This window comes from Drosophila innubila (assembly GCF_004354385.1).
Source record: "Drosophila innubila isolate TH190305 chromosome 3L unlocalized genomic scaffold, UK_Dinn_1.0 0_D_3L, whole genome shotgun sequence".
Classification (NCBI taxonomy): Eukaryota; Metazoa; Arthropoda; class Insecta; order Diptera; family Drosophilidae; genus Drosophila; species Drosophila innubila.
The window spans coordinates 19128818-19151936 of NW_022995376.1; the positions used below are offsets into that span (position 1 = coordinate 19128818).

A 23119-nucleotide genomic window follows, 5' to 3' on the forward strand; every position below is an offset into this window, starting at 1 on the left:
GAAATTATTATCGAATAAAAACTATTGCATACTTTAATTATTACTTATTTTTTAAGTAACGGGTATAAAAATAATACACAAAAATAATTTATCAAATGGTCCACTGCAAAGGCAAATGATGAGTGAAATTCATTACTTAACAGGTGTATTTATAGAGATCCTCATCTCTTAGGTAAACGGCTGTGATTTAACAGAAGAATTCACTTTTAGGAAATTATTCATTGTTCATACTGAAGTTCACAAAAAATAGTTAAATATACAATATTATACACAAATACTTTAAAATAAATTATATGATATTATGGATTTTATAATGAAACTTTTGTATTAATTTGTACGTCTTTTTCATTGCATAATAACTATAACACTTCAACTAAATTCAATGTTATTCTAGTACACTATCGATGTGAGTGCTTTTCTATTTGCTTATTGCAAATTATTGATTATTTTCAGAACAAAGTCTAAACCCAAATTAAACTGCTATTCGTTGTATTATATAATCCATAGCCAAACTTGCAAGCCAACAGAAAGTTTTCACTTCAATGAACTGTTCTAGCTTTGAGCAGAGCAAGTTAAATTTTTGTAGAATGAATGCAATTCACATTTGTTTAACAATTTTATCAACTCTTATTAAAAATTTGTTTTGTCGTAAAGTTCGACAAAATTGCGTGCACACACGGCGTATGCGTATTGTAATCATGCTGATCTGGCATTACGACCACGCCCAGCTGCCACCTGCCGCCTATTGCTGGCTAATGGCATTATGCATATTTCATTACATTAAGTGGCAAAACAACGCATAATCAACTAGTGCTCGCCCCTGTTTTTGACACTTTGCGCAGCGGGGGGCGTGGCATTTATTCGCAGCTTCTGTTCCACTAATCGCTACTATTAGGCAGATGCGTGAAATAAAGGGTGGCAAGTTAGCTACGGAAAGGAGAGTCGTGAATGAGGTAAATATCGAATTTTGTTGCCTTTGATTGGTTTCCCGCTGCGTGCGCTAATTGTATAGCCAACATTTTGCATTTGCCGCGCTTGTTTATTTGACTTAGCGAACTGCAGAAAGCTGCTTAAAATGGAGGAAGAATTTGTTAGAGAATTCTGTGGAAAATTAAACAAATTTGTTGCATAAACAACAAGCATTGCATTTGCATCTCAATATCTCTCGGCATTTCAGGCATCCGTCATCTCGAATTGTGTAGGAGCTATTGATTTATGTTCAACTATGGAATGGGCTAAAATCAGACAACGAGTTTGATTCAGCATTGTCAGTTAATGCTGACACTGTAAATTTTGACACGCGCTCTATATGCGATGATGATCATAATGATGATGTTAGTCACCAATGTGATGGTTTTATGGTGGTTGTCTAGTCTGACTGTATTCTAGATTTATTTGCAATATAAACTGTGAACAACACAGCAGGTTGGCAAATATATAAACAAATGTGCTTGGTGAATTATTTGCAATCTTTATACACACACAGAGTGCAGCAGGGCGACCTGTGAATACTTTAAGATACGAATACAAATAAATTTAAAGTGATGCGGATGTTATTAAAGAACCGATGAAATTTGGAATATATTCAACTAATTCTAATATACAACTAATTTTACAACGGAATATGCTCTCCAAGTCGAGCATAGTAGTTGCAGTATGAGCTTGTTCGCAAAAAAAATTTAAGAAAATTAACATATTAAATAATATTAATTTATTTTAAATGCCACAATTTATTACTTTATCAGAGTTACTCTTTGTTGATAGTTTTTCTTGGGTATGTAATGTAATAATTAAAAATATTATATTTATGATAGCTTTGTTATTTATACACGTATCTAGTGACTTTAATGCACTTTATTCTATAATTCTCATCATTGGCAGAAGCTTCTTTTAGTTATAGTTTTAAGTGTCTTTTAATAAAAATTATCTTTTAACTGTCTATCTTTTAACTGTCAAAGGGATTTTGTATTGTTTTTGATTTGCATTGTTAATACAATTGTCGATTTCTTACAGTTTTTGCTTCTACACTCGAAATGTGTTGCCTTTGTGACTTTTTCAAGCATCACATGCTTTGCATTTTTGTCATTTCTGTGAAAAACCCCTTTGAATTAGCACATACCATAAATTCATTTAAGTCTGCCTAATCCTGGCTCTCACACACTCCACACATACATTCTAATATTAGTTTGAGAATTGCCCAGGACCATGGAATCCCGAACCAAGCACCTTGAATATGCTGAAGAGAGGCGAGCGGCAAGAGGAAAGTGTATTTGCTTTAAAAATTTGCATGCAATGCTCTTGCAAATTTATTTATGACTTTTGCATTGCACATGGAACATTTTGCAGTGTGTCTGGAATTCTGAATTTCGTACAAAGTATTTGCATTGTCTTTGGGTAATATGATATCTTTCTTATGCGTATTTAAATCTACACCCTTAACTTTGTTATTTGAAATCCCACAGCAAACTGAGATTCCCATTGAATGCTCAAACCTATATTGAAAGGGGGAAAAATGAAATGAATGAAAACGAATTTAATGAAGAATTTTCTGAAAATGAAATTAAACACAAAATGTGAATTTTTAAATCAACAAATAATCAATAAAAATTTGATTGTTTTGAGAAGCATTGTTAATAAGTTTATCTTACCAGATGTCGTTGCTACGCGTGTGGCATGGAGTGACGCACTTTCATATTTAAGATACTTTCAGCACTTAAATTTCTAAATTCGCATGTGTTTACAGAACTTGCAAAGCAGCGAGAGATAAATATTCCGGATTTGAATGGCTGCTATTTTTGGGCGTGAATTAAAGGCAAACAAAAACAATGCAAAAATAACTAAACATTTCAATGATGGAAAGTAGGGAAAAATCCCCCAAGTATTTCAAGTGCAAGATCGTTAATAAAAATATAAAAAATAATTACCTGACTTGAAGTGTTTATAATCATTATAATGGTCAGATATCAAAGGCAATCATAAAAGTCTAATTTAATCCACGTTTTTTAAATGTTTCATCAGTATTTCTTATCGTTTGAAGTTTAACATACACTCATAGCTATTCATAATCTAATGAGTGCTTTGACGAGTGAATGATGCAGCAAATTGAGCAGAGGGCACTAAGTGCCATTTGCTTGAAGAGATATCATTGAATATGAAAAGGGAAAGTCATCACACGCTCTCTCTCTCTCTCTCTCTCAAACACTCTTGCTCCGTTGCTCTTCTACTCTCACTCTCTAGAACTCTACCTCTCTCTCTGGTTGCAACTGCTACGTGGTCTGCTTATAAAGAGCGACATTACTTATACAATAAGTGTTCTATTTCATATCATGTTTGATAAAAACGAAAATATATTTTGTTGACTTTGTTATCGCTGAATCGTTTCCCTTTGCACTGCGTCTCCCTCTGATACCCACAGATAAATGGAAGAACATTAAGCGTAACACTCATGAGTGCAAGGCATCAGAATTGTGATCGGACTGTGAATCGGCTTCGAGTTTTGTTTTGGCTTTGCTCGTTCAAATGTCGGCACCGACCGATCAGTCTTTGGGACGCGCGTTCAGCGTTCAGATCGCGGGTCGAGAACTTCGGAAAGAATTCCAGAAACTGAAACTGACGCACAGATTTCAACGGTAAAATAACAATGAAACAACAAATGTAAACATTCCTTTCTAAAGTGTCCATTTAAAGGCTTAAAAAGTATAATTGCTAAAAAAAAAAAAACAGCATAATTCCACTTAATCAGTTTATGATTTTTGCATAAAGTAATATAATTAATGCGGTTATTTTTGTTGACATTTAATCCTATGATGAAATTAATTTTCTGATAGTTCAGCTAAAATTATGAGTTCGCATATTAAAGCATTTAAATTTTATATAATTAAAAAAAGAGAATTTCGCATGCAAATTAAAAGCCAATTTAAATTTAATAGTGCATTGTGACTTTGTTTGTGTTGTTCATTGTGGTGCGAATTGGTGTAAAAAAGATTTCAAATGAGGCGAGGCGTAAAACGTGTTTGAGAATCAGATCAGCTGATTTTTATTTATATTTGTATTTGCTTTCAATTTCATAAGTTTCTGTCGCCGCAGAGTTCATTAGCCCAGAGACGATGCTCGATTTGATGCTCTTATACTTTTCTCTCTTTTGCATAAATACACAAAAACATGTCATACATATTCATGAATATCTGTACATAACAAGCATGAGTATATGAGTTGTTATTCAGTTTATTGTGTTTTGGTTTTATTGCCTCATTTTTCACTCTTTTTCGACGCGTCAGCTTTTTTTGGCAACTCAATCGAAAATTTTAATTTAATATTAAAATTAATTCAAGTTTTGATTCGGCTTTTTATCAGAAATTAATTTAAAATAAACATCGATAAGCGATAAAAAGCAATTAATAATATTGCGTTCTTTCTATAATGTATATTGTATATATTTAGATAGCTCTTGGCACATTTCACCGTGCACTTTACCGTGCGTATTAGTTATTGCATATTATATATGTATAAACAATTATACTAAACATGTGTAGAATAATGTTACGCAATTTTAATGCATTTTATTTTAATAGCTTTTGATTGTTCTTTTACTATTGCTGACCTCAGGCTGATTGCAAACTTCCCACTTTATATTGCTTTTAATGTGCACAATCTAATCGTTCGATGTGTTGTATTAAAAGAAAGAATATATTTTTACATTTTGAGTTATGATAAAACGACAGTTATTTTTACAAGCTGAAAACACATATTAGGAATTCTATTATTAAAATCTCATGTTTACTGAAACAATAAGCAAGTTGTCACTCAGTGCAATCGTACAATAATTAAAACAAAACAATAATCAATATTTTAAAATGATTTTACTGGGAAAACAATAAAACACACACAAAGAAATAAATTATTCTGATGGCAGGGAGCAAATGATGCAATTTTTGTGAGGTAATGACAGATGAACTCAATTACAGAAATGAATTAGATGATTAATAGATTATAAAAAAAATGTTTGAGCTTTGTACTTTATTTACATTTTTTTTATAATAATAAATTGACATAATTTATGTTTCATGAAACAATAAAACGATAGTTATATAATGACATCAGTCTGTGGGCCAAGTCGTTGCATTGTAGACCCTCATTTTGATAGGCAACCCCAAGAAATTGGATTCGTGCGAGTTGACATTTGCCGAAAAGTTCTTGGACTACAAAGGGATTTATAAAAAAAATAAGTGAGAAAATAAATTGTGAAGGACAAGCTAACCGAATGTCCGGGTGAGGAGCTGTAATCATTTTCGGCTTTTAGAAAAGCAAAGATGCTGTCGTTCACTTCGGTCTTGTTTTTAGTACTAAAGTGCCGATCGATGTCCTCACTCATCAATTCCTGAGCTGTCAATTCTGATGTCGATCGCCTTCCCTTCTTAACATCCTTGTGTTTAAAGTAATAAGAGTCTTTGTCTCTTTCGCTAGATCTTTTTGTGCGATCTCTGCTATTATCATGTCGAGTATTTCTGTTTTTATGACGTCTTGAACTATGCTCACTTTCATCCCGAACTGTGGGACATTTTTTGTGTATTTCCTCTCGTTCGTAATCGATGCGCATTTTTATAGCTTCCAGCATTGTGATGGGATCGATGGGATGTGGTTCGCTTGGTATCTTATCTCCAAAGGCAATTTGAAAGGCATACTCATTAAAATTTTCGCGTCCATCGAGAGATTCTTGAATGATGCCCGGACAAGTGCGATCCAGGACTAAGGATTCCAAGAACACTGTTTGGGCGTGTTGAACATAGAGTTCTTCACCTGCAAATTGGATAGATGGGTGGTTTGGATTGAATATTTCACTTTGACATCAATAACTCACGTGTCATATAATTAATAGGAGTCGTAGGTCTATTTAGTTTGTCTTGATTTGTGCTATCTTGACAACTTGTATTTGACTTGGCCAAATTAATGGTAATTGGTACGCCACCTTGTTTGACGTTGCTCTGGTTCAAACCAGAATCGATTCCAGTAGGTGCCTGATAACGAGATCCTTGATTCATGCTCAAATTTGACTGATATCCCGTGCCAGCAGGATAATCAATTGTATTGCGAGTTGTCTGGTGTGTTGACAAATTCTGCTCATCCCGAAATGAAACCTGTGGCTGTGGTATGTATATAGATATTTCTACTCCCGACAATTCTTGATGATTTACTCACACTTGCTGACTTCTGCATTCCCTGAGTCCCCTGAGTTCGCTGAGGAAGCACCAAGTAGCTCGTCTCATTGTACGAATGATCAAAGTCATGCTAGTTTTGAATTGGATATTAATTTCCCCGAAAAATAAAGGTAAAGTTTATTTACCTGTCCTTGACACTGTAAATCCGGATATTGCACCCTTTGCTGGGATGAATATTGTCCTTGGCTAGTCGCTGACGTCGGCTGAAGGCTCAACATAAATGATTTCTTTTGCCATAAAAGCTGACATTGCTTACCTGTTGTGGCATGCAACGTGCTCCATATGCTTGACTCTGATGCTGTCCATGTTGTGATCTGTATGATGCCTGTAATTGTTGCTGTTGCTGCTGCTGTTGCTGTTGCTGCTGTTGTTGTGCGGTGCACTGCATAGAACGACCCGCATTGCCTTGATAATCCTGATCAATCATCGTGCTATTCAAAGCAGGTTCCTAATCAGAAAATGCATTAAATTAATGAGGGCTTCTTTTGTAAGGTAGCTCACAAAATCATCAAATGAAACTTCGTTTTTGAGGCATCTCGAACTCTGTTCCCATTGTTGCTGTTGCTGTTGCGGCTGTTGTTGGTATTGTTGCTGCTGCTGATGTTGTTGTTGTTGGTATTGCTGTTGTTGGTATTGCTGTTGTTGGTACCATTGGTCATAGTTCATGCCAACGCAACTGCTGTCATCCATGTGTCTAGTAGGCTCTTGCCGTTGAGTCTCAAAACTCATGTTGCCCACATTATAGGAGCTATTGCCTGCATCTGTACCACAGCACTGAAAGCATAAAAAATGAAAGTTTCTTCAACTGCTTAAACCATTATTAAAAGCATTATAAAGCGAATCAACTTAAACTTAAGACAATAGTAGAATATTGTACCTCTTGAAAGTACTTACAGTTGAGCAATGCAGAAGTTTTGGCTGTGTCCGTTGGCTTGAAACTGTCGTTTGATTATGCTGTAGTTTCTGCAAAGTATTAGATTAGTATGAGGATTTTTTTATATATTTATTTCTTTAGTATAATAAAGCGTACATTCAATTTTGAAGGCTGCAAACCCAAGATATTATGTGAACGTTCTTGAGGAGTATGACACTGTAATAGAGGAGATGACATGATTTGCCTAAAAATTGCCATCAATTGCCTAAAATTTAAATTTAAATATACATACAAATTTATCGGCACCTCTTTGACAATCACGGGAGCTTTCTGCTGGGGCGCTCAGAGATCGACGACGTGCGGGATTCCGAGAGTGCTGATGATCCCGTGTCTGTAGCACAGGATCGTAGGGTTTGGAATGTAACTGCATTGAATTCCATACTGGTTGAGAAGTAAATTGTTGCTGCATAGATACTTTATTAACTTGTTGGTCAATAAATATAGTTAATGCTCACCCTGCCATCCTGTGAGTTACCCTGTGGCATCAATTGTTGTGCCGTCAATGGCGACTTTGGTATGGCACCCAATGTTGACTCAGCTGCTGTTCCTTTGATGGGGTTTGAACGCATCGTAGCCTCGCAGTTGCATAGAACTTCATCCGAGTCAGCTTCAGCTCGAATTTGGCGTGTGGCAGTTGCGCTCTGATCCTGCTGAGCGTCCAGGTAACGATTTAGCGCGATGAGCAGTGCATCGGGCACCACAACTGAATTTCTAAGAGAATACCATTAGAGAGGAATTTGAAAATACTTTATTTCTCAGTACTTACATGCACTCTATTTTAATTTATTTTATGGCTAGCAAAAAATATCCAAATGTATAAAAGTAGCAAAATAACTAAATTCAAAACTAACTAATTCACTTTCAAGGTTAAATGCAAAATGTGGTTTGCTTAACCCTTGCAAACGCTAATCCACATTTTTATCAAAATAAAAAAATAGAAAAGCACACAATTTATGGATTTTGATATTTAAAGTTTTTATAAATATAAAGACACAATAAGCGTAGCTGTCTAATAACGTTGAAACAAAATTGATTGTCTTACATTTTGTATTTCAAAGCAAATATGATATTAGGATGAAGTAGACAAGATGTTTAGTTGATTGTTCAAGTAGATCGAAGCTTATAATCTGTTTTATTTTATTTGATTTTTGTGGGAATTTTTACAAAATAAAGGTCGGAATCATGTTTAAATTAGTTCCATCTCCTAGTTTTATGAGAAGTCGTCAACTAAAACAAAGATTAAATGTAAATATAATATATTAAAAAAATAAATCAAATGGATAATATCATGATCAAAATTATAAGACTCAAGGGAGTTAGTTAAGTTTTAAAATTGTTATGATAGCCGAAAGTCTAATAAAAGTCATTAACTAAAAAGCCTTTGATTATATTTGTATTATAATAATTTAATTTATTGGCTGACATAAAAATGTGTCTTATGATATCCATAAGATTCTTAATCCATTTTATATTTTAAAATAAACACTCGTATGTTTATTTTTATTTAAACCCGTCTGCAGTCCTTGATAAAATTGATATCCTGCAGTCGCAATTCTCTTAGTTTATTATCATTGTGTCTTTTCATTAGCCAAATGTTTCAATTCAAAGTCCACAAAGGCCAAATCATTGCTGTTGACATTTGTATGCTGGTTCTCCTTTGACACTCGTGGCCTGGGGCAACCATCATGCCACACAGCCACCTGACTAGCTTGCCCCAACTTGCCACTTCCGCTGAACAAGAAATACTCATCGAGTTGGGCTAGAAATGTGGGCGTGGCATGCACATTACGCGTAAAATCCAATTCATGCAAACTCGCCGCCTGACTGACAATGAAGTGGAGAATATCACGCGCCACTTGCGGCTGCTGTGGCAGCCACTTGATGCTACCATCCGTCGCGTCATAGTGCACCATCAACTGTGAGTGCCACGCAAAGCGATGCAGCTGCAGCACTCCCACGTGGCCTTGCAACATCCGAAGCAGGCTGCCATCCAGTTGGCATTGCAAATTCAATGCCACAATTTGACAGGCGATCAACGCCGTGAGGCAAGCGGAAATGGTCGCGGTGGCCACAGCGCCAGCATTTGCCTCCTTCCCTTTGTCATCGTCCATGTCGCGGCTGCAACAAAGGAAGCCTGTCAATTGCCGCAGCTGTGGCAGTCGAGCAATTTGCACGGCCGCTGCTCGCAACGCACACGACGGCAATTTCAGAGAGTGCAATGTCTGGCAATATTCAATCTTGGCCAAGACTGAGACATCCCTGTTGCAGATGCAGCCACTGTTCCTGCCGCCTGGCAGCAGCTCAAACACCCTCAAGTGCGTCAGTTGGCCAAAAAGCGTGACAAGATCCGCGGGTGTTACATCCTGGCATGCGCCAAGTTGCAGGTGAACAATGCTGTGGCAGACTCCAGACAATTGTTGCAGCAACCTCGAGTTACATTTCGTAAAGCTTATTCTTTGCATGTCGGTCAAGCGTTGCCATTTCGCTTCCTCTGTTAGCCAGGTCAACAGTGCCTCCTCGCTGGCATCCAGATTAAGCAGCGCCCTCGTCATCCTGGCCATGTGTCCTAGCAGTTGGCACTGCTCGTTGGCGTTTAGAAACTTTAATTGTGGCGCCAGTTGCCAATCGAACTCGTCGGCATATTTGCGACGCCAAACATGCAACACGAGCTGTCGAAGGCGGCCTCCCAATTGCAGCAGCATGAATTGGTCTCTAATTGGAATTTGCCCACAGATCAGCAACAAACAGTCATCATTGAGCGTTGTGAGTGTAACGGGAGCTGCAGAAGCAAGCATTAGAATGCAATTATCATTGTTTGCTTTGGGTTATCTGTGTGACTTACCTTGCCGCCTTGGCTGCATTCTGTGTGCGTGTGCTCTCTCGTTAAGTCAGCGTAGTCAACTGACTTGGCAGGCACAGTTCGCACCCTTGTTTTGAATCACTGTCCCAGTCAGCTGCAGTCTCTCGCCCAACAACCACAATAACAACTCAAAGCAGTTGTCGCTCCAGATGTGAGTAAAGCGTACGATGAGTTCGACAACGACATCGACATCGACACCACCAACAAATGTTGCACAGTGGCATGTGTTTCACGTCACTTTGATTAAATTTAAAATGAAAAAATTAAATATAGAGACAGTTGTCTCTTATATAAATTAAATGTATTTTCAAAAGATTTATTTTACTATAATTAATAAAACATGTTCAAAATATTTTATTAATGTTCCATCAATTTACATAAAGATCAGATAAGGAAATTGAGGGGTAATATTCTATAACTATATAACTATTATTCTCAAAATCAAGGCTGCAAACCTCCAAAATTTTGTTAAAGGTTTGGTTAAGCGGTTCGAACCATAGAGCAAGACATCGGTTTGGTTTGCGAATTGTTTTATATACCCCCTGAACCCAAGGTTTGGGTTCGAACCATGGTTTAATTTCAAACAAAAAAATATTTATTTTGTTATACATTTTTCTCTACATTTTAAACTAATAAAATTAAAAAAAAATCAAAATTTTGATGGTAATTTAAATTTATTTGAAGATTTAAATATAACTTATTTTATTCGAAGTCTTAAATAATTGCGTAATATTAGAAAACCAAATATTTATGTAATTATTTTTTTTTTCGAACCGAACCTTTTATTTTAGAAAGCGGTTCGGCTTAGGTTCGGGTCCGCGAAGTAAATAATTTCAAGGGTTCGGTTCATGATCCGGTTCAGGCTGCTTTAAATCTCGAACCGAACCGGTTCTACGAGGTTCGGCTTAGATATGGTTTACAGCTTTGCTCAAAATTGTAGCAATATTATTAATTAGCTCAGAATGTGCTTCACTATATATTTCATACCCTCCAATATATATATTCAATGGGAGTTTATAAAAAAATAATTACAGAAAAGCAAGAAAATAATGAATATCAGGAAAATAAAATTGATAAAATATTAATAAAGTAATTCAGATATATTTTGCTACTCTAGTTATAATTTCACAATAGGGTTGTGTATTATTGGATATTTTCAAAAAATTTTCAACATAAAATCATTACACGCGTTCCACTGTGCCGCTGTTGGTGGTAGCCACAGTGGTGCGTGGCTGCGTAACGAAAATAAATGCAACCCCTGCAGGGCCCTGGTCGGGCAAACGCCCGCTCAAAGTGCGGTACTCCGAGCGGGATATGGGTCGTTCCTCCGCCTCCGCTCTTCTTCCCTTTCGCTCTCTTTAATCGTGCTTCATATGTCAGGCTATCGCTGGCACTGCGACTGTCTTTTATCGCTGGTAAAGTGCAGAGTTCTGTGTTCTATTTATAAAGCCGGCAGCAGAACCAAAAGAAAATGATAAGTACATATGGCAACAATGAGAAATTCTATGGTTTGAAGACGAACTCTTAGCAGTAGGTGCATGAGTCAAAAGAAGACTTCAGACTAATTCCAAAAAAATCACAGATCCCATTCCCAAAGTATGTTGCTTTTCATCTGTCGGATCAGCTTCGGCTTTAGTCAGTCAGGTATTGTGTTTAGCACAAAAATGTTATAAGAAATTTTCAAAAAATACATTCGATAATTTCGGTTGATCAAAATTTTTGGCGATGGCAACCCGCAGTGAGCAGTTGCAGAATAGCAAAGATGTCTTCAAATATCCGCTGCGCGATATGTCCCAGGGTGCGGGAAACTTGTCCCCGCGCAATGCAAACAACGAGGAGGAGGATAGGGATAGGGAAAGGGAACGGTATCGTGATCGCGATCGTGCCTCCAAATATAGCACGGTCTGCTGGCATCTCAGTCTCGTCATGTTGGTGACAACAATTGTCATTGCACTGATGTGGACGGTATATCTGAGCTTCGATTATTATAATTGCACTCCTGAACAGAGATTTGCCAATATGCGCAAGGACTTTCAGGTTAAGGAGCGACGACGTCGTCTAGGTGGTAAATTGAAATTAAGTCCTCTTGAGGAGTTGGCAAATGATCGTCTGCTGGCAATTCAGAAGATCGACGAGGACATGCATCACATATGGGATGAGTATCAGCCACGTCCTCATTACCTTACAAACTACAATATCAATGAGACTGATCTTTATAGTGTACTACGAAATATGCCCAAAGGGGGTCTTCTGCATGTCCACGACTTGGGCATGTATAGGACTGATCTGCTTATTAATCATACTTATCAGCCTGATCTGTGGACTTGCGTCGCTGTCAATGGTGTCCTTGAAGACTTTCGCTTCTCTCGGAGTCGACCGACCGTTGAGCCCAAAGGCGATTACAAATGCCAATGGGTATTGTTGAATGAGTTGCGAACTCTAGAGAAATCTGCCTTTGAGCACAAGCTACGCAAAAGCCTCACAGTCGATGCCCATAGCTTTAAGAACTCCACTCACTTGGCCAATCACTTGAAACGTGCAAATCGTCTCATCGAAGGATTGGTCAGTTATCGTCCATTCTTTCCATCATTCCTCATGACCATGTTGGAGGATTTCTATACAGATGGTGTGAATTATGTGGAGCTTCGCTCTTCTCTTCCAATTGTGAGTAGCAAATGTGTTGGAAAATAGCTACAAATATAATACTATTCGCTTTAGCTGTACGATTTGGATGATTCGAACTATACCATCTGGGATACGGCATATGCATTCCTTGTCACCACTGACATGTTTCGTACCTCCCACGAAGACTTCATCGGTCTTAAGTTGATCTATGCACCCGAGCATGATAATAATGATAGCAAGTTAAGATCTTATATATCCAATGCACGATTTCTTAAGGTATTCTGGGGTTTGTTTTGTTTTTATGACAGTGATTGATTAATGTTTGCCCATAGTCCCAATTTCCCAATTTTGTCGTTGGCTTTGACCTGGTTAATTTTGGCGATGAGTGTCAACAGTTGCCTCTGGGAACCGCCGTACATTTACTGCATGTCAGCAAGGAACTGGACTTTTACTTTCATGCGGGAGAATCACGCTGTCGGGGAAATACGCCACATGCAAATCTCATTGATGCACTGCTTCTGGGCAGTAAGCGCATTGGCAATCCAATCAATTTGCCGCAACATCCGGAAGTCATCAGGGCCACCAAGATACTAAAGATTGCAGCGGAAGTGTGTCCACTGTCCAACTATTATCTTCAATCTGTCAATGATTTCGGGCAACATCCTGCGGCGTCTTTAATTGCCGCTGGACATCCCATTGTTGTGGGCTCGGATTATCCCAGCTTTTGGAATGCAGCTCCTCTCACCGATGATTTCTACATAACCTTTGTGGGCATTGCAAATGGCCAGGCCAATCTGCGCCTGCTCAAGCAGCTGGCCATGAACTCCTTTCAGTTCAGTGCAATGAACGAGGATGAGAAACAAAAAGCCCTCCATCAATGGCAATGTAGCTGGAACCATTGGGTGGAAACCTTTATGGGACAAAGTTAAAATGGTTTCATACATTTATTTGGAAGTCTGTGCTGAGAATTTAATATGACAAAACAACTTTTGTTTCTTAAAATATTTATGGAATCTATATACCTGCAGTATCATCTAATCCTACATAACTCGACTTTGTTTTGATCATTGTTGTGCCGCGCTACTTCGGATAGATTATTGTAGGATGAATTTTATTTACAGTTTACCCCCATCTTATGCCATCTCCGTACTTTATCGTTTCTTGACCTGAAGTAATCCTAACTCAATTTAATTTTTTATTTTTACAGCCTGTTAAAATATGATTAACATGGATTTACTACTATAAATATAATCTAAATTTTCTTAATCTCAAAATTGATAAGTAATTTGATGATTTTGTGAAATTGATTATGTTTTTCGATAATTTTGATAAATTGTTGAGATGCGGATAATGTACATACATAAATGTTAATAAATCGTCATCACTAGGCAATAAACAAAGTTAAACTATAGTAGGATTATTTGTTATCTAATCTCTGACCGTCATAAATCAAGATCTCTTTCATGATTAGAACCAGTCGGCATGTAAGAGATCTGAATGGTCCCACGAAATATTTTGTTCAATCAGATTTTTTAGCTGCGACTATCGACAAATGTTTGAAGAAGCACGTGTTAAATCAGAGATAATGCCAATCCACTTAACAAGTCTATATTTTCTACTCTTATAGATAAGAGTGCACGGCACGCGAAACTGGACAACAAAATTAGACATTGGGCAGTGCCACGGCGTCAGTTGTTTTACGGACATTGACGTGAACGGAACATCCAATAAAACATACATGCTGATCTGGAATATGGAAAGACGTTGCAATCTAATCGCTCTGCTGAGTCTCTGCCTGTGTCTTGGCCTGGTTGAGTCACGCACGAGCCTTAATGGCCTGTCTGTTACCAAATTTGTGTCGCTTCAAGGCAGCACATCGCACGTTGAGGGATTGCTGGGGACTACCCGACCCAGCTCAGACACCTATAAGACGGTCAGAAATGCCTTCATGAACTATGAGGGATCCAGAGCATTGGGCAGCGATCTGGAGTTGACCTCACGAGAGCTGCAGGCCAATGAGACCATCATGAAGGCCAAATTAACCGAAATCTCGGAGGGAGAAATCACGCCGCATCTCTTCAAGCCGTCCCAGCATATATTTAATGTGCTGGATGCCATCAATAAAACGGAGCTCTTCCAGATAGTGAAGCGTATGCCCAAGGGAGCAGTCCTACATGCCCATGACACGGCTCTCTGCAGTACCGAAGCCATCATCGAGCTGACATATCATGATCATCTCTGGGTTTGCCAGCAACCTGGAGACCTCAGTGCCTCAGCTCTGCGTTTCTCCAAGGAGAAGCCAGCTGCTTTGACGGAGCCAAACTGCGATTGGAGTTTGCTCTCCGATGTGCGTCAGAAATATGGTGTTGACAAGGTGGATAAATATCTATCCGAACGCCTGACCCTCTATCCCACGACGGACTTTCAAGATATCAACGATGCCTGGTCGACATTTATGGAAATTTTTGGACTCCTCGATGGATTGCTGATGTATGCGCCAGTTTGGGGAGAATACTACTACAAAGCGCTGCAAGAATTTCTAGCCGATGGTGTACAATATCTGGAATTCCGCAGCCTGCTGCCCACGGTGAGTAAAGAAAGTATATTTTTCATCATAAACAGATAAGAAAATAAGTGGGAAAGGCTATAGTCGAGATCCTGACCATAGGATACCCGTTACTTATTTCAATATATATAAAGTACTTAAAAAATTACTACCTAATAAAAACTACTGCATACGTTTGGGTGCTTGTATTGCCTTTATTTTTAATAACTTTGGTTAGCTATTACTCCCGTTCTACTTGTCCGATCTTGCTGCGGTTAAGTGAGATTATTGATAATATTAATAGACAGCGGTATTATCTAATAAACTGTGGGTGTGGTGGTTTTCGCGATTTGTGGGGGCGGAAAGAGGCGTGACTTAAATTTGAAACAAACTTGGTCTGCGTGGGGTTTAAAGAAATATGTGTGCCAAATTTGGTTACTCTATCTCTTTTAGTCTCTGAGATCCTTTTGTTTATACAGACGAACAGACGGTTTTTCGCGATATGTGGGGGCGGAAGAGTCTGGAGTCTGGAGAGTTTGGAGTCTATGGGTGAAAGTTTGTTATCTCTATCTCTTATAGTCTCTGAGATCACACAGACGGACGTACGGACGGACAGACACACATGGCTATATCGACTCGGCTGTTGATGCTGATCAATAATATATACTTTATGGGGTCGGAAAGCCTCCTTCTCCCTGTTACTTACATTTCAACGAACACAATATACCCTTTTACTTATTTTTTAAGTAACGGGTATATATAGTTATCATGGTCTTAATATTTCGATCTTCACACAGCTATATGATTTGGACGGCACTGTCTACACTCCGTTGGACACTGTTCGCATCTATGTGGAGACACTGCAAAGATTCAAGGATCAGCCTGAACACAAGGATTTTATTGGATCGCGCATGATCTATGCTCCACTGCGCAACACAAGTCCCGAAGGCGTCTTGGGTTACATTGAAACACTTAAGCAGATTAAGGTAAGGATTTTCATTGCGAGTGGTAACACTTTGATGAAAATTAACGAACATTTTTTTTACAGGCGAAGTATCCGGATTTCTTGGCTGGCTTCGATTTGGTGGGTCAGGAGGATCTGGGCAAACCGCTTAGCGACTTTATTGATCAACTGCTTGAGGTACCAGACGACATCGATTTTTATTTTCATGCGGGAGAGACAAACTGGTTTGGTGCCACAGTCGATGAGAATCTCGTTGATGCTTTGTTGCTGGGCACCAAGCGTATTGGCCATGGTTTTGGCCTGGTTAAGCATCCTGTGGTGCTCGACATGGTTAAGAAGCTGAATGTGGCCATTGAAGTCAGTCCAGTGTCCAATCAGGTGCTGAAATTGGTCAGCGATTTCCGGAATCATCCCTGCTCTCAGTTCTTTGCCGATGGTTATCCGGTTGTCATCTCATCCGATGATCCATCATTCTGGAAAGCCACGCCTCTGTCCCACGACTTTTACATTGCTTTCCTGGGCATCGCATCGCAACATTCGGATCTGCGACTATTGAAGAAACTTGCACTTAATTCAATTAACTACAGTTCACTCAGCGCCGACCAAAAGAACGAGGCACTCGCCAAATGGCAGGTCAAGTGGGATGAGTTCCTGGATTATGTGAACAAAGTGCCGCCAAATGGAGCGGCATCCAGTCATAACCTCGATTGACTAGCACGGGTGGTGGCAGCTCTCCTGGTCGCGTTCTCCCTCCTCAACGCCTCCCTGTAGTGCTAGTCGGTCCGCCTCTTTCATCATTAATCCTACCTAGCTAATATCTGTGTATTATGCTCTAACATCAAAGCAGATCCCTCTGTTCGTCTGCATTTTCATCCGTATCCATATTGTTGTAGGCTAATTAATAACTGATTAGTTTTTATCGTTTATCTATTGCATTAGGTTCAATTTCATACTCGACACACTCACACACACACACACACTCTGTTTCACGATTATCCCATTCTATGTACATAAGAGATTTTACAATTTAAATAGTTAATCGATATTTGTATGATGAGAAATGAACAGCATTTGTACTAAAATCTAATTGAATAAAGAGCTCGGCTTACTCCTTACTCCTCGCTTTTAATTGCCTCTTATTTCTAGCCACTATTCATGTATGAATAGTAAGTCATTCAAGTTCCATGTGATTGAAATGATAACGTTGACTAAAATATGATATCACTGCGGACGGCAGTTCGCGTTAGTGACGAAAGCAGCACGAAGGGTGCGAAAGGCGACTAACTATATATACAGCTAAGTTGGAAAATTTGCGCCGACTGTCCGATCAGATCGAGTTATATACCGATCGAAAGGTTTAGTCCTAACTTACAAAATGGCATACTAAAACTTTTTCTAACCAACCTGGGTCATGAGATACGGGGGTGTAAGTGGGAGGGGAAAAATTTAAATGATTGCAGCTAATGGGGCTGTTTGGGCTTTTAGGTAAAATTTTTTATTTTTTTTCTACTTAAAAATACGCGTCGATTGATACCTCAATCACCCAAATCCGATAACTGGTTCAAAAGATAAATAAATTTGAAAATTTTAGTGGACTTCTCAAAATGAAATGAAAAGTCAGTTTGTTTGTCTGTTTGTCTGTTTGCATCAAAGCGCTAAAGAAGCTTAAATGTAATGATGGGGATTGATTCCTTTTCGAAAATCTAGAAATGTTTGTTCTACGACTTTTTCAATTTCCCGCTAGTTTAGCGGGAAAACGCCAAATCCCGCTAAAATTGAAACCTCAGCAGTTTCCAAACCATAGAAGCTACAGATATGTTCTATATAACATTAGAAAGGTGTGTTTAATGGCTTTTAGGCGTACCTTTAAACTTTTTTTCTAAAGTACTCAGGTAACATTTTACAGGTGAAATAAAGTTTTTTTGCTTACATTTTGGCGGTTTCTGATAAAACGGCTTTAACGATTTCTGTTAAATTTTAATATGTTGTAATACGTACAATTTCGCGTTTTTTGGTATATGAAACATAAATTTTGGTTGAGGGGTTCGGAAGATATTACCTGTTAAGTGAATAAATACATTTTTCTATCGGTCGAAAATCACGTTTTAGTACAAAAAACTTTTTGGTTTTATAAGATATCTCAACCAAACTAATACAATATGCATTTAACTTGGTTTTATATATTCTGACCAAAGTTGGTTCAAATCGGACCACTATATCATATAGCTGTCATAGGACCGATCAGGTCAAAATTAGGTTTAAGTATGAAAAACTTTTTTGTTTAATGAGAAATCTTAACCAATCTAATACAATATGCATTTAACTTGGTTTTATATATCCTGCCCAAAGTTGGTTCAAATCGGACCACTATATCATATAGCTGTCATAGGACCGATCGGTCCAATATTAAGTCTTAGTATGAAAAACTTTTTTGTTTTACTAGATATCGTAACCAAACTAATAGAATATGCATTTATTTAAGACTTATATATCCTGAACAAAGTTGGTTCTAATCGGAACCACTATATCATATAGCTGTCATAGGACCGATCGGGTGAAATCCAAGTCTTAGTATGAAAAACATTTTTTTTCATAGTAAGTACGAGGTCTCCGACAGTAGAGTATGCTCGGCTGTAGCAACGCGAGCAAAGTGAGCAGGGGGCGGGGCAAAGCAAAAGCAATTGCAAAATTTTGATATCCATTAAAACTTAAAGAGGTAAATAGTTTAGATTTCTGATATCATTTTGACGAACAAAATTCAGTTTAATCTAAAATCTTTAAATAAAAATATAAATTAATAAAATAAAGCGAAAATTGGCATTCGGCACTGCGCAAAAAGCTATTTTTATGTACAAAGAAGATCACCCTTTTTACTCACAGTGCACAATGCCAATTTTCGCTTTTTTTTTATTAATTTATATTTTTATTTAAAATTTTTAGATTAAACTGAATTTTGTTCGTCACAAAATTGGATATCAGAAATTTTGGGTCTAGAAATTGCTTTCGTCACTAGACTTTTACCTCTTTTAGAGGTTTTTTTTGTGGGATTGAATTCTACTTCGATTGCAACATTTGATAGTAAACATGGAAAAAATCAGGGACTGTAAACATTAAAAGTTTTATTATAAAACTCAAGAAATAATCATTATTCTAAGAGTTTTATTATATTACTTATGATTACTTTTGATTAAAAAAATAAAACTCATGTGTTGTTTTGACCAACCAACTTAAGTTTTATTTTTAATTCAATAAACTAAAACTCAAGATATAATCATTATGCTTTACGAAATAATGATTATTCATGAGTTTTAATTTTTTGCTCAAAAATGGTGTATATTTCATGAGTAAAATAATAAAAATCTTAAGATCATGATGAAATTGCATAGATTACCCTTGAAGAAAATTTTTGGTATATTTCATGTTTATTTACAGTTACTAGAAGTGAATGATTTTTTCATTTGAAAAAAAAAACAAAATAATCATAATTTACTGTCCCAGCAAATAATAATTCGCTTAATAATTTGAATGTCTTTCGTTTTTGAGTTTCCTAAATCAAATGCACAAATTACAAAAAATCTAAAGATTTGGGAAAAATTAAAGAAGATGAAACTATTTCAAATATCTGTTTGGCACTGCAAAGATGGCTGTTCTGCTGTCTCTTTGTCTAAAAGTCTTCCTTTTGCCAATGTGACCGTCACATTTGCATCTCTTATTGAAAGCACATGCATTTGGTTTTGTCAGTGAGACTGACATACGACCTGGTCATAAATCTCTTAGCCTCTATGATGATGCTGAGTGCACAGAAAAGTGGTCGATGTTTAATGAATGAGTAATGCCTGCTTGCAAATACCCGCCTACTTCTCTCCCCTGCCACCTTCACCACCTACTCGAATGTCTGCCTTTTGAGAAGTGCTGCACATGTATCAATTTTACGTGCTGTTGCTTAGTGGTATCTGCGGATCTGTGGCCATCGTTCGATTTTGATTTGGCGCCCGTAATGAGCAGAGTTTTATGGGCCAGCGTAAAATGCATTCTGGGCCGATATCAGGGCGAAGAGAGATTTACGCCTGTGCGAATATGTATGAGCCCATAAAATTGATGGCAGTAATCGCATGAATGCGTGGTGTGTGTGTGTGTAAAGGGCGCAAAATGGCGGCACATTCAGTGGCAGCCTCATCAATTTGATGTTGGGCATAAAAAAAAACAGAGCCGTCCACATAAATAACTAATAAAGGCCACAAACAAGCATAGTTGCCGCCGAATGTGGTGCGTGAAACATGTTCTCGAATTCGTGTTTAAGCTCATTGACAAATGAACAAATGTTAAACAAATGCGAACATTACAGTATAATTCAAATGTCTAATAGAAGTAAAATTTCAAATTGTTCTCCTAAAAATGATGCTGAAAGTGCAACAGAGCTGGGGAATGTTGCGCTCAATGTCCAAGTGTGCGAGGAAGAAATACGAGCCCATATCGATAAGCAAAAGTCTGAGAGATAATACGCCGGATGCCTATGCAATAATGCGGGAAGCGATGATTAAATTAGAGCGACAATACATGCTGGGCAGTCGAGTCCAGTTGACGGAGAATGAACAGGCAGCCAATGATGTAATCATGAAAGAGAAGAACGTGGAGTTTAACAAGGGACTGCTTGATCCTGGGAAGTTCGTGCTTAAAAAGATCAAGGCCTCTCGATTATTTGGCATTCTGCAGAAGATGCCAAAGGGAGGAATTCTACATGCTCATGATACGGCTTTGTGTAGCTCCGAGTATCTGGTTAAACTCACTTACCGTGAGAATCTGTGGATTTGTACGACGGACCAGGGATGCAAAGCAATTGCATTTCGCTTCTCTAAGGAGAAACCTACTATGAAAGCCATAGATGATTGCAACTGGGAACCCATGGAAGAGTTTCGCGAACGTCGTGGAGAAGAGATTGTGAGAAAGTATCTGTTGCGACGCTTCAGCATGTATCCTGTAGCCACTTACCAATCGAACAATGCAGCTTGGAACGACTTCATGAGCATTTTCATCCTGCTCGACGGACTGTTGCTCTATGCTCCCGTCTGGCGGGATTACTACTACAATGCCCTGGAGGAACTGCATGCAGATGGTGTACAGTATTTAGAACTGAGATCCTTATTGCCAAATCTATATTGCATTGACGGCTCGCAGTTGGAAATAAATGAAACACTGGCGATCTACAAATCGGAAACGGAACGTTTCATGTCAAATAATCCTGATTTTATTGGAGCCAAATTAATCTATGCTCCGCTACGAAGTGTGGAGCCAAAAGTTTGCGAAGAATATGTACAGAAGTGCATAGCATTAAAGGTATATATAAATATATATCAGGGACCGAAACAGTTATGATTTTTTAAATAAAAATGATAAACTAAAAATTATTTGCTGATTTTTATAAAAAGTTGAAAAATAATTATTAATTTCAATTATTAATTTAAAAATTAAAAATTATTAATAACTACAATTTTTGTTACAAAAAAATCAAAAATATAAATTATTTGTAAATTTCTATTATAAAAATTGAGAGATAAAAATTGAATGTAAATATCCTTTGATCCAAGTTACGTATTTCCAAAATCTTAAAATATTTATGATGTGTGACTCAATACTTTTCGTATGATACATTACACAGCCTTAAAGGACGTATATTAAGGATATTTAAGGCATTGATATTTAACTGCATTTGTTTCTTCAATTTTTATAATAGAAATTGACATAATAATTATAAAAAATTAAAATTTTCTTTTTTTTAATAAAAATTGAAATTTTGAATTATTTTTTATTTTAATTTTTTATCATACAAATTACAAATTATTTTCACTATTCAATTTCTTTTATCAACATTTTTTTGTACTCAATTTTTTTAAATTCATAACTATTATTTGCAGTCCCTGATATACATGATCTCGTTTATCATATCGTCCCATTTTACAGCAAGAATTTCCCACATTTTTGGCAGGCTTCGATTTAGTTGGCCAAGAGGAACTTGGTCGTCCGTTGATTGACTTTGTGGAACCGCTGCTTAAGCTACCACAGGATATTAACTTCTACTTTCATGCTGGCGAGACAAACTGGTATGGCACTTCCATTGATGAGAACCTCATTGATGCCATTTTGTTGGGCACAAAGCGTATTGGCCATGGTTACGCACTAGTCAAGCATCCCTTTGCCATGAAACTGGTCAAGCATCTGGACATTGCTGTGGAGGTATGTCCAGTATCCAATCAGGTGCTGCAACTTGGTCAGGATTATCGCAATCATCCTGCTGCCATGTTAATTGCCAATGATGTTCCCATTGTCATTTCATCAGATGATCCTTCGTTCTGGTGGGCAGCTCCCTTGACCCATGATTTTTACTTTGTCTTTTTGGGCATTGCGCCATTTAATGCCGACCTGAAATTTCTCAAGCAATTAGCTATGAATTCAATTCGTTATAGCGGACTGACAGATCCAGAGAAGTCGAAGGCTTTCGAGAAATGGCAACAACTCTTGGACAACTGGATCGAGAATGTGGTCCGTTAAGCCACAGGAAATAAACAAATAATTACAGTTTATTATTTATTATTATTTATTTATTACTGCACGCAATTCCCTCAGCTAAGATTTTAGTACATGTACTTGTAAGTAACTTACATAGATACAATTGATATGGGTTATGAGTATGCACAAGCTTGGTGTTTCTTTTTTCGAATATTCATTAAATTATATTCATTCAAGTTTAAGATATTTCTTGGGATATGTTTGGAGAGCAATCAAGCTTTTTCTTATTCACAGTTGGCCTATGTAATTGTTCTTCCTTTAAGATATGCTTTAATCAAAATCCAGTTCATAATTGGACTGTTTTTTTATTTCGTTTGTCAACGGTTACATGTAACTTATTTGTTTATCCAAGCAGAGAGTCTGGAATACATTTAAGCATGTGAATATAAGCGAGTATATAGCACAATTACAA

At 37.4% G+C, this 23119-nt stretch overlaps 5 protein-coding genes across 5 annotated transcripts; 3 read left to right on the top strand and 2 right to left on the bottom strand.

Moving 5' to 3' along the window:
* The first annotated feature begins 3484 nt into the window (after positions 1-3484).
* LOC117786378 (adenosine deaminase 2) lies at positions 3485-17258 on the top strand. The gene is made up of 4 exons (XM_034624591.1): positions 3485-3629; positions 14262-15221; positions 15977-16165; positions 16228-17258. Exons 2-4 carry the CDS (start codon positions 14373-14375, stop codon positions 16852-16854), a joined length of 1665 nt encoding a protein of 554 aa, XP_034480482.1. The 5' UTR covers positions 3485-3629; positions 14262-14372; the 3' UTR covers positions 16855-17258.
* LOC117786376 (putative mediator of RNA polymerase II transcription subunit 26) lies at positions 5002-7932 on the bottom strand. The gene is made up of 12 exons (XM_034624589.1): positions 7916-7932; positions 7605-7860; positions 7382-7552; positions 7246-7305; positions 7110-7178; positions 6717-6989; positions 6472-6663; positions 6341-6418; positions 6196-6285; positions 5858-6140; positions 5258-5796; positions 5002-5198 (listed from the first exon to the last, which is right to left on the bottom strand). Exons 2-12 carry the CDS (start codon positions 7716-7718, stop codon positions 5097-5099), a joined length of 1971 nt encoding a protein of 656 aa, XP_034480480.1. The 5' UTR covers positions 7719-7860; positions 7916-7932; the 3' UTR covers positions 5002-5096.
* LOC117788480 lies at positions 8535-10010 on the bottom strand. Its single transcript, XM_034627263.1, has 2 exons — positions 9992-10010; positions 8535-9928 (listed from the first exon to the last, which is right to left on the bottom strand). Exons 1-2 carry the CDS (start codon positions 10008-10010, stop codon positions 8718-8720), a joined length of 1230 nt encoding a protein of 409 aa, XP_034483154.1. The 3' UTR covers positions 8535-8717.
* On the top strand, positions 11636-13679 carry LOC117786377 (adenosine deaminase 2). The gene is made up of 3 exons (XM_034624590.1): positions 11636-12673; positions 12728-12910; positions 12967-13679. The coding sequence occupies exons 1-3, from the start codon at positions 11735-11737 to the stop codon at positions 13561-13563; spliced, it is 1719 nt and encodes a 572-aa protein (XP_034480481.1). The 5' UTR covers positions 11636-11734; the 3' UTR covers positions 13564-13679.
* Positions 17259-20500: 3242 nt separating the features above from the next.
* LOC117788396 (adenosine deaminase 2) lies at positions 20501-22882 on the top strand. The gene is made up of 2 exons (XM_034627160.1): positions 20501-21477; positions 22102-22882. Exons 1-2 carry the CDS (start codon positions 20539-20541, stop codon positions 22687-22689), a joined length of 1527 nt encoding a protein of 508 aa, XP_034483051.1. The 5' UTR covers positions 20501-20538; the 3' UTR covers positions 22690-22882.
* Positions 22883-23119: the final 237 nt, after the last annotated feature.

Bases quoted from the DNA above. Each gene is read 5' to 3' on its own strand.
- LOC117786376 (XM_034624589.1), bottom strand. From the start codon at position 7,718: ATGCGTTCAAACCCCATCAAAGGAACAGCAGCTGAGTCAACATTGGGT. The intron at 6,286-6,340 runs GTAAATAAACTT...ATTCAAAACTAG, and splicing joins ATTTACAGTGTCAAGGACAG to CATGACTTTGATCATTCGTA. The intron at 6,141-6,195 runs GTGAGTAAATCA...TACATACCACAG, and splicing joins GAATGCAGAAGTCAGCAAGT to CCACAGGTTTCATTTCGGGA.
- LOC117786377 (XM_034624590.1), top strand. From the start codon at position 11,735: ATGGCAACCCGCAGTGAGCAGTTGCAGAATAGCAAAGATGTCTTCAAA. The intron at 12,674-12,727 runs GTGAGTAGCAAA...TATTCGCTTTAG, and splicing joins TTCGCTCTTCTCTTCCAATT to CTGTACGATTTGGATGATTC. The intron at 12,911-12,966 runs GTATTCTGGGGT...GTTTGCCCATAG, and splicing joins CCAATGCACGATTTCTTAAG to TCCCAATTTCCCAATTTTGT.
- LOC117786378 (XM_034624591.1), top strand. From the start codon at position 14,373: ATGCTGATCTGGAATATGGAAAGACGTTGCAATCTAATCGCTCTGCTG. The intron at 15,222-15,976 runs GTGAGTAAAGAA...ATCTTCACACAG, and splicing joins TCCGCAGCCTGCTGCCCACG to CTATATGATTTGGACGGCAC. The intron at 16,166-16,227 runs GTAAGGATTTTC...TTTTTTTTACAG, and splicing joins AAACACTTAAGCAGATTAAG to GCGAAGTATCCGGATTTCTT.
- LOC117788396 (XM_034627160.1), top strand. From the start codon at position 20,539: ATGATGCTGAAAGTGCAACAGAGCTGGGGAATGTTGCGCTCAATGTCC. The intron at 21,478-22,101 runs GTATATATAAAT...CCCATTTTACAG, and splicing joins AGAAGTGCATAGCATTAAAG to CAAGAATTTCCCACATTTTT.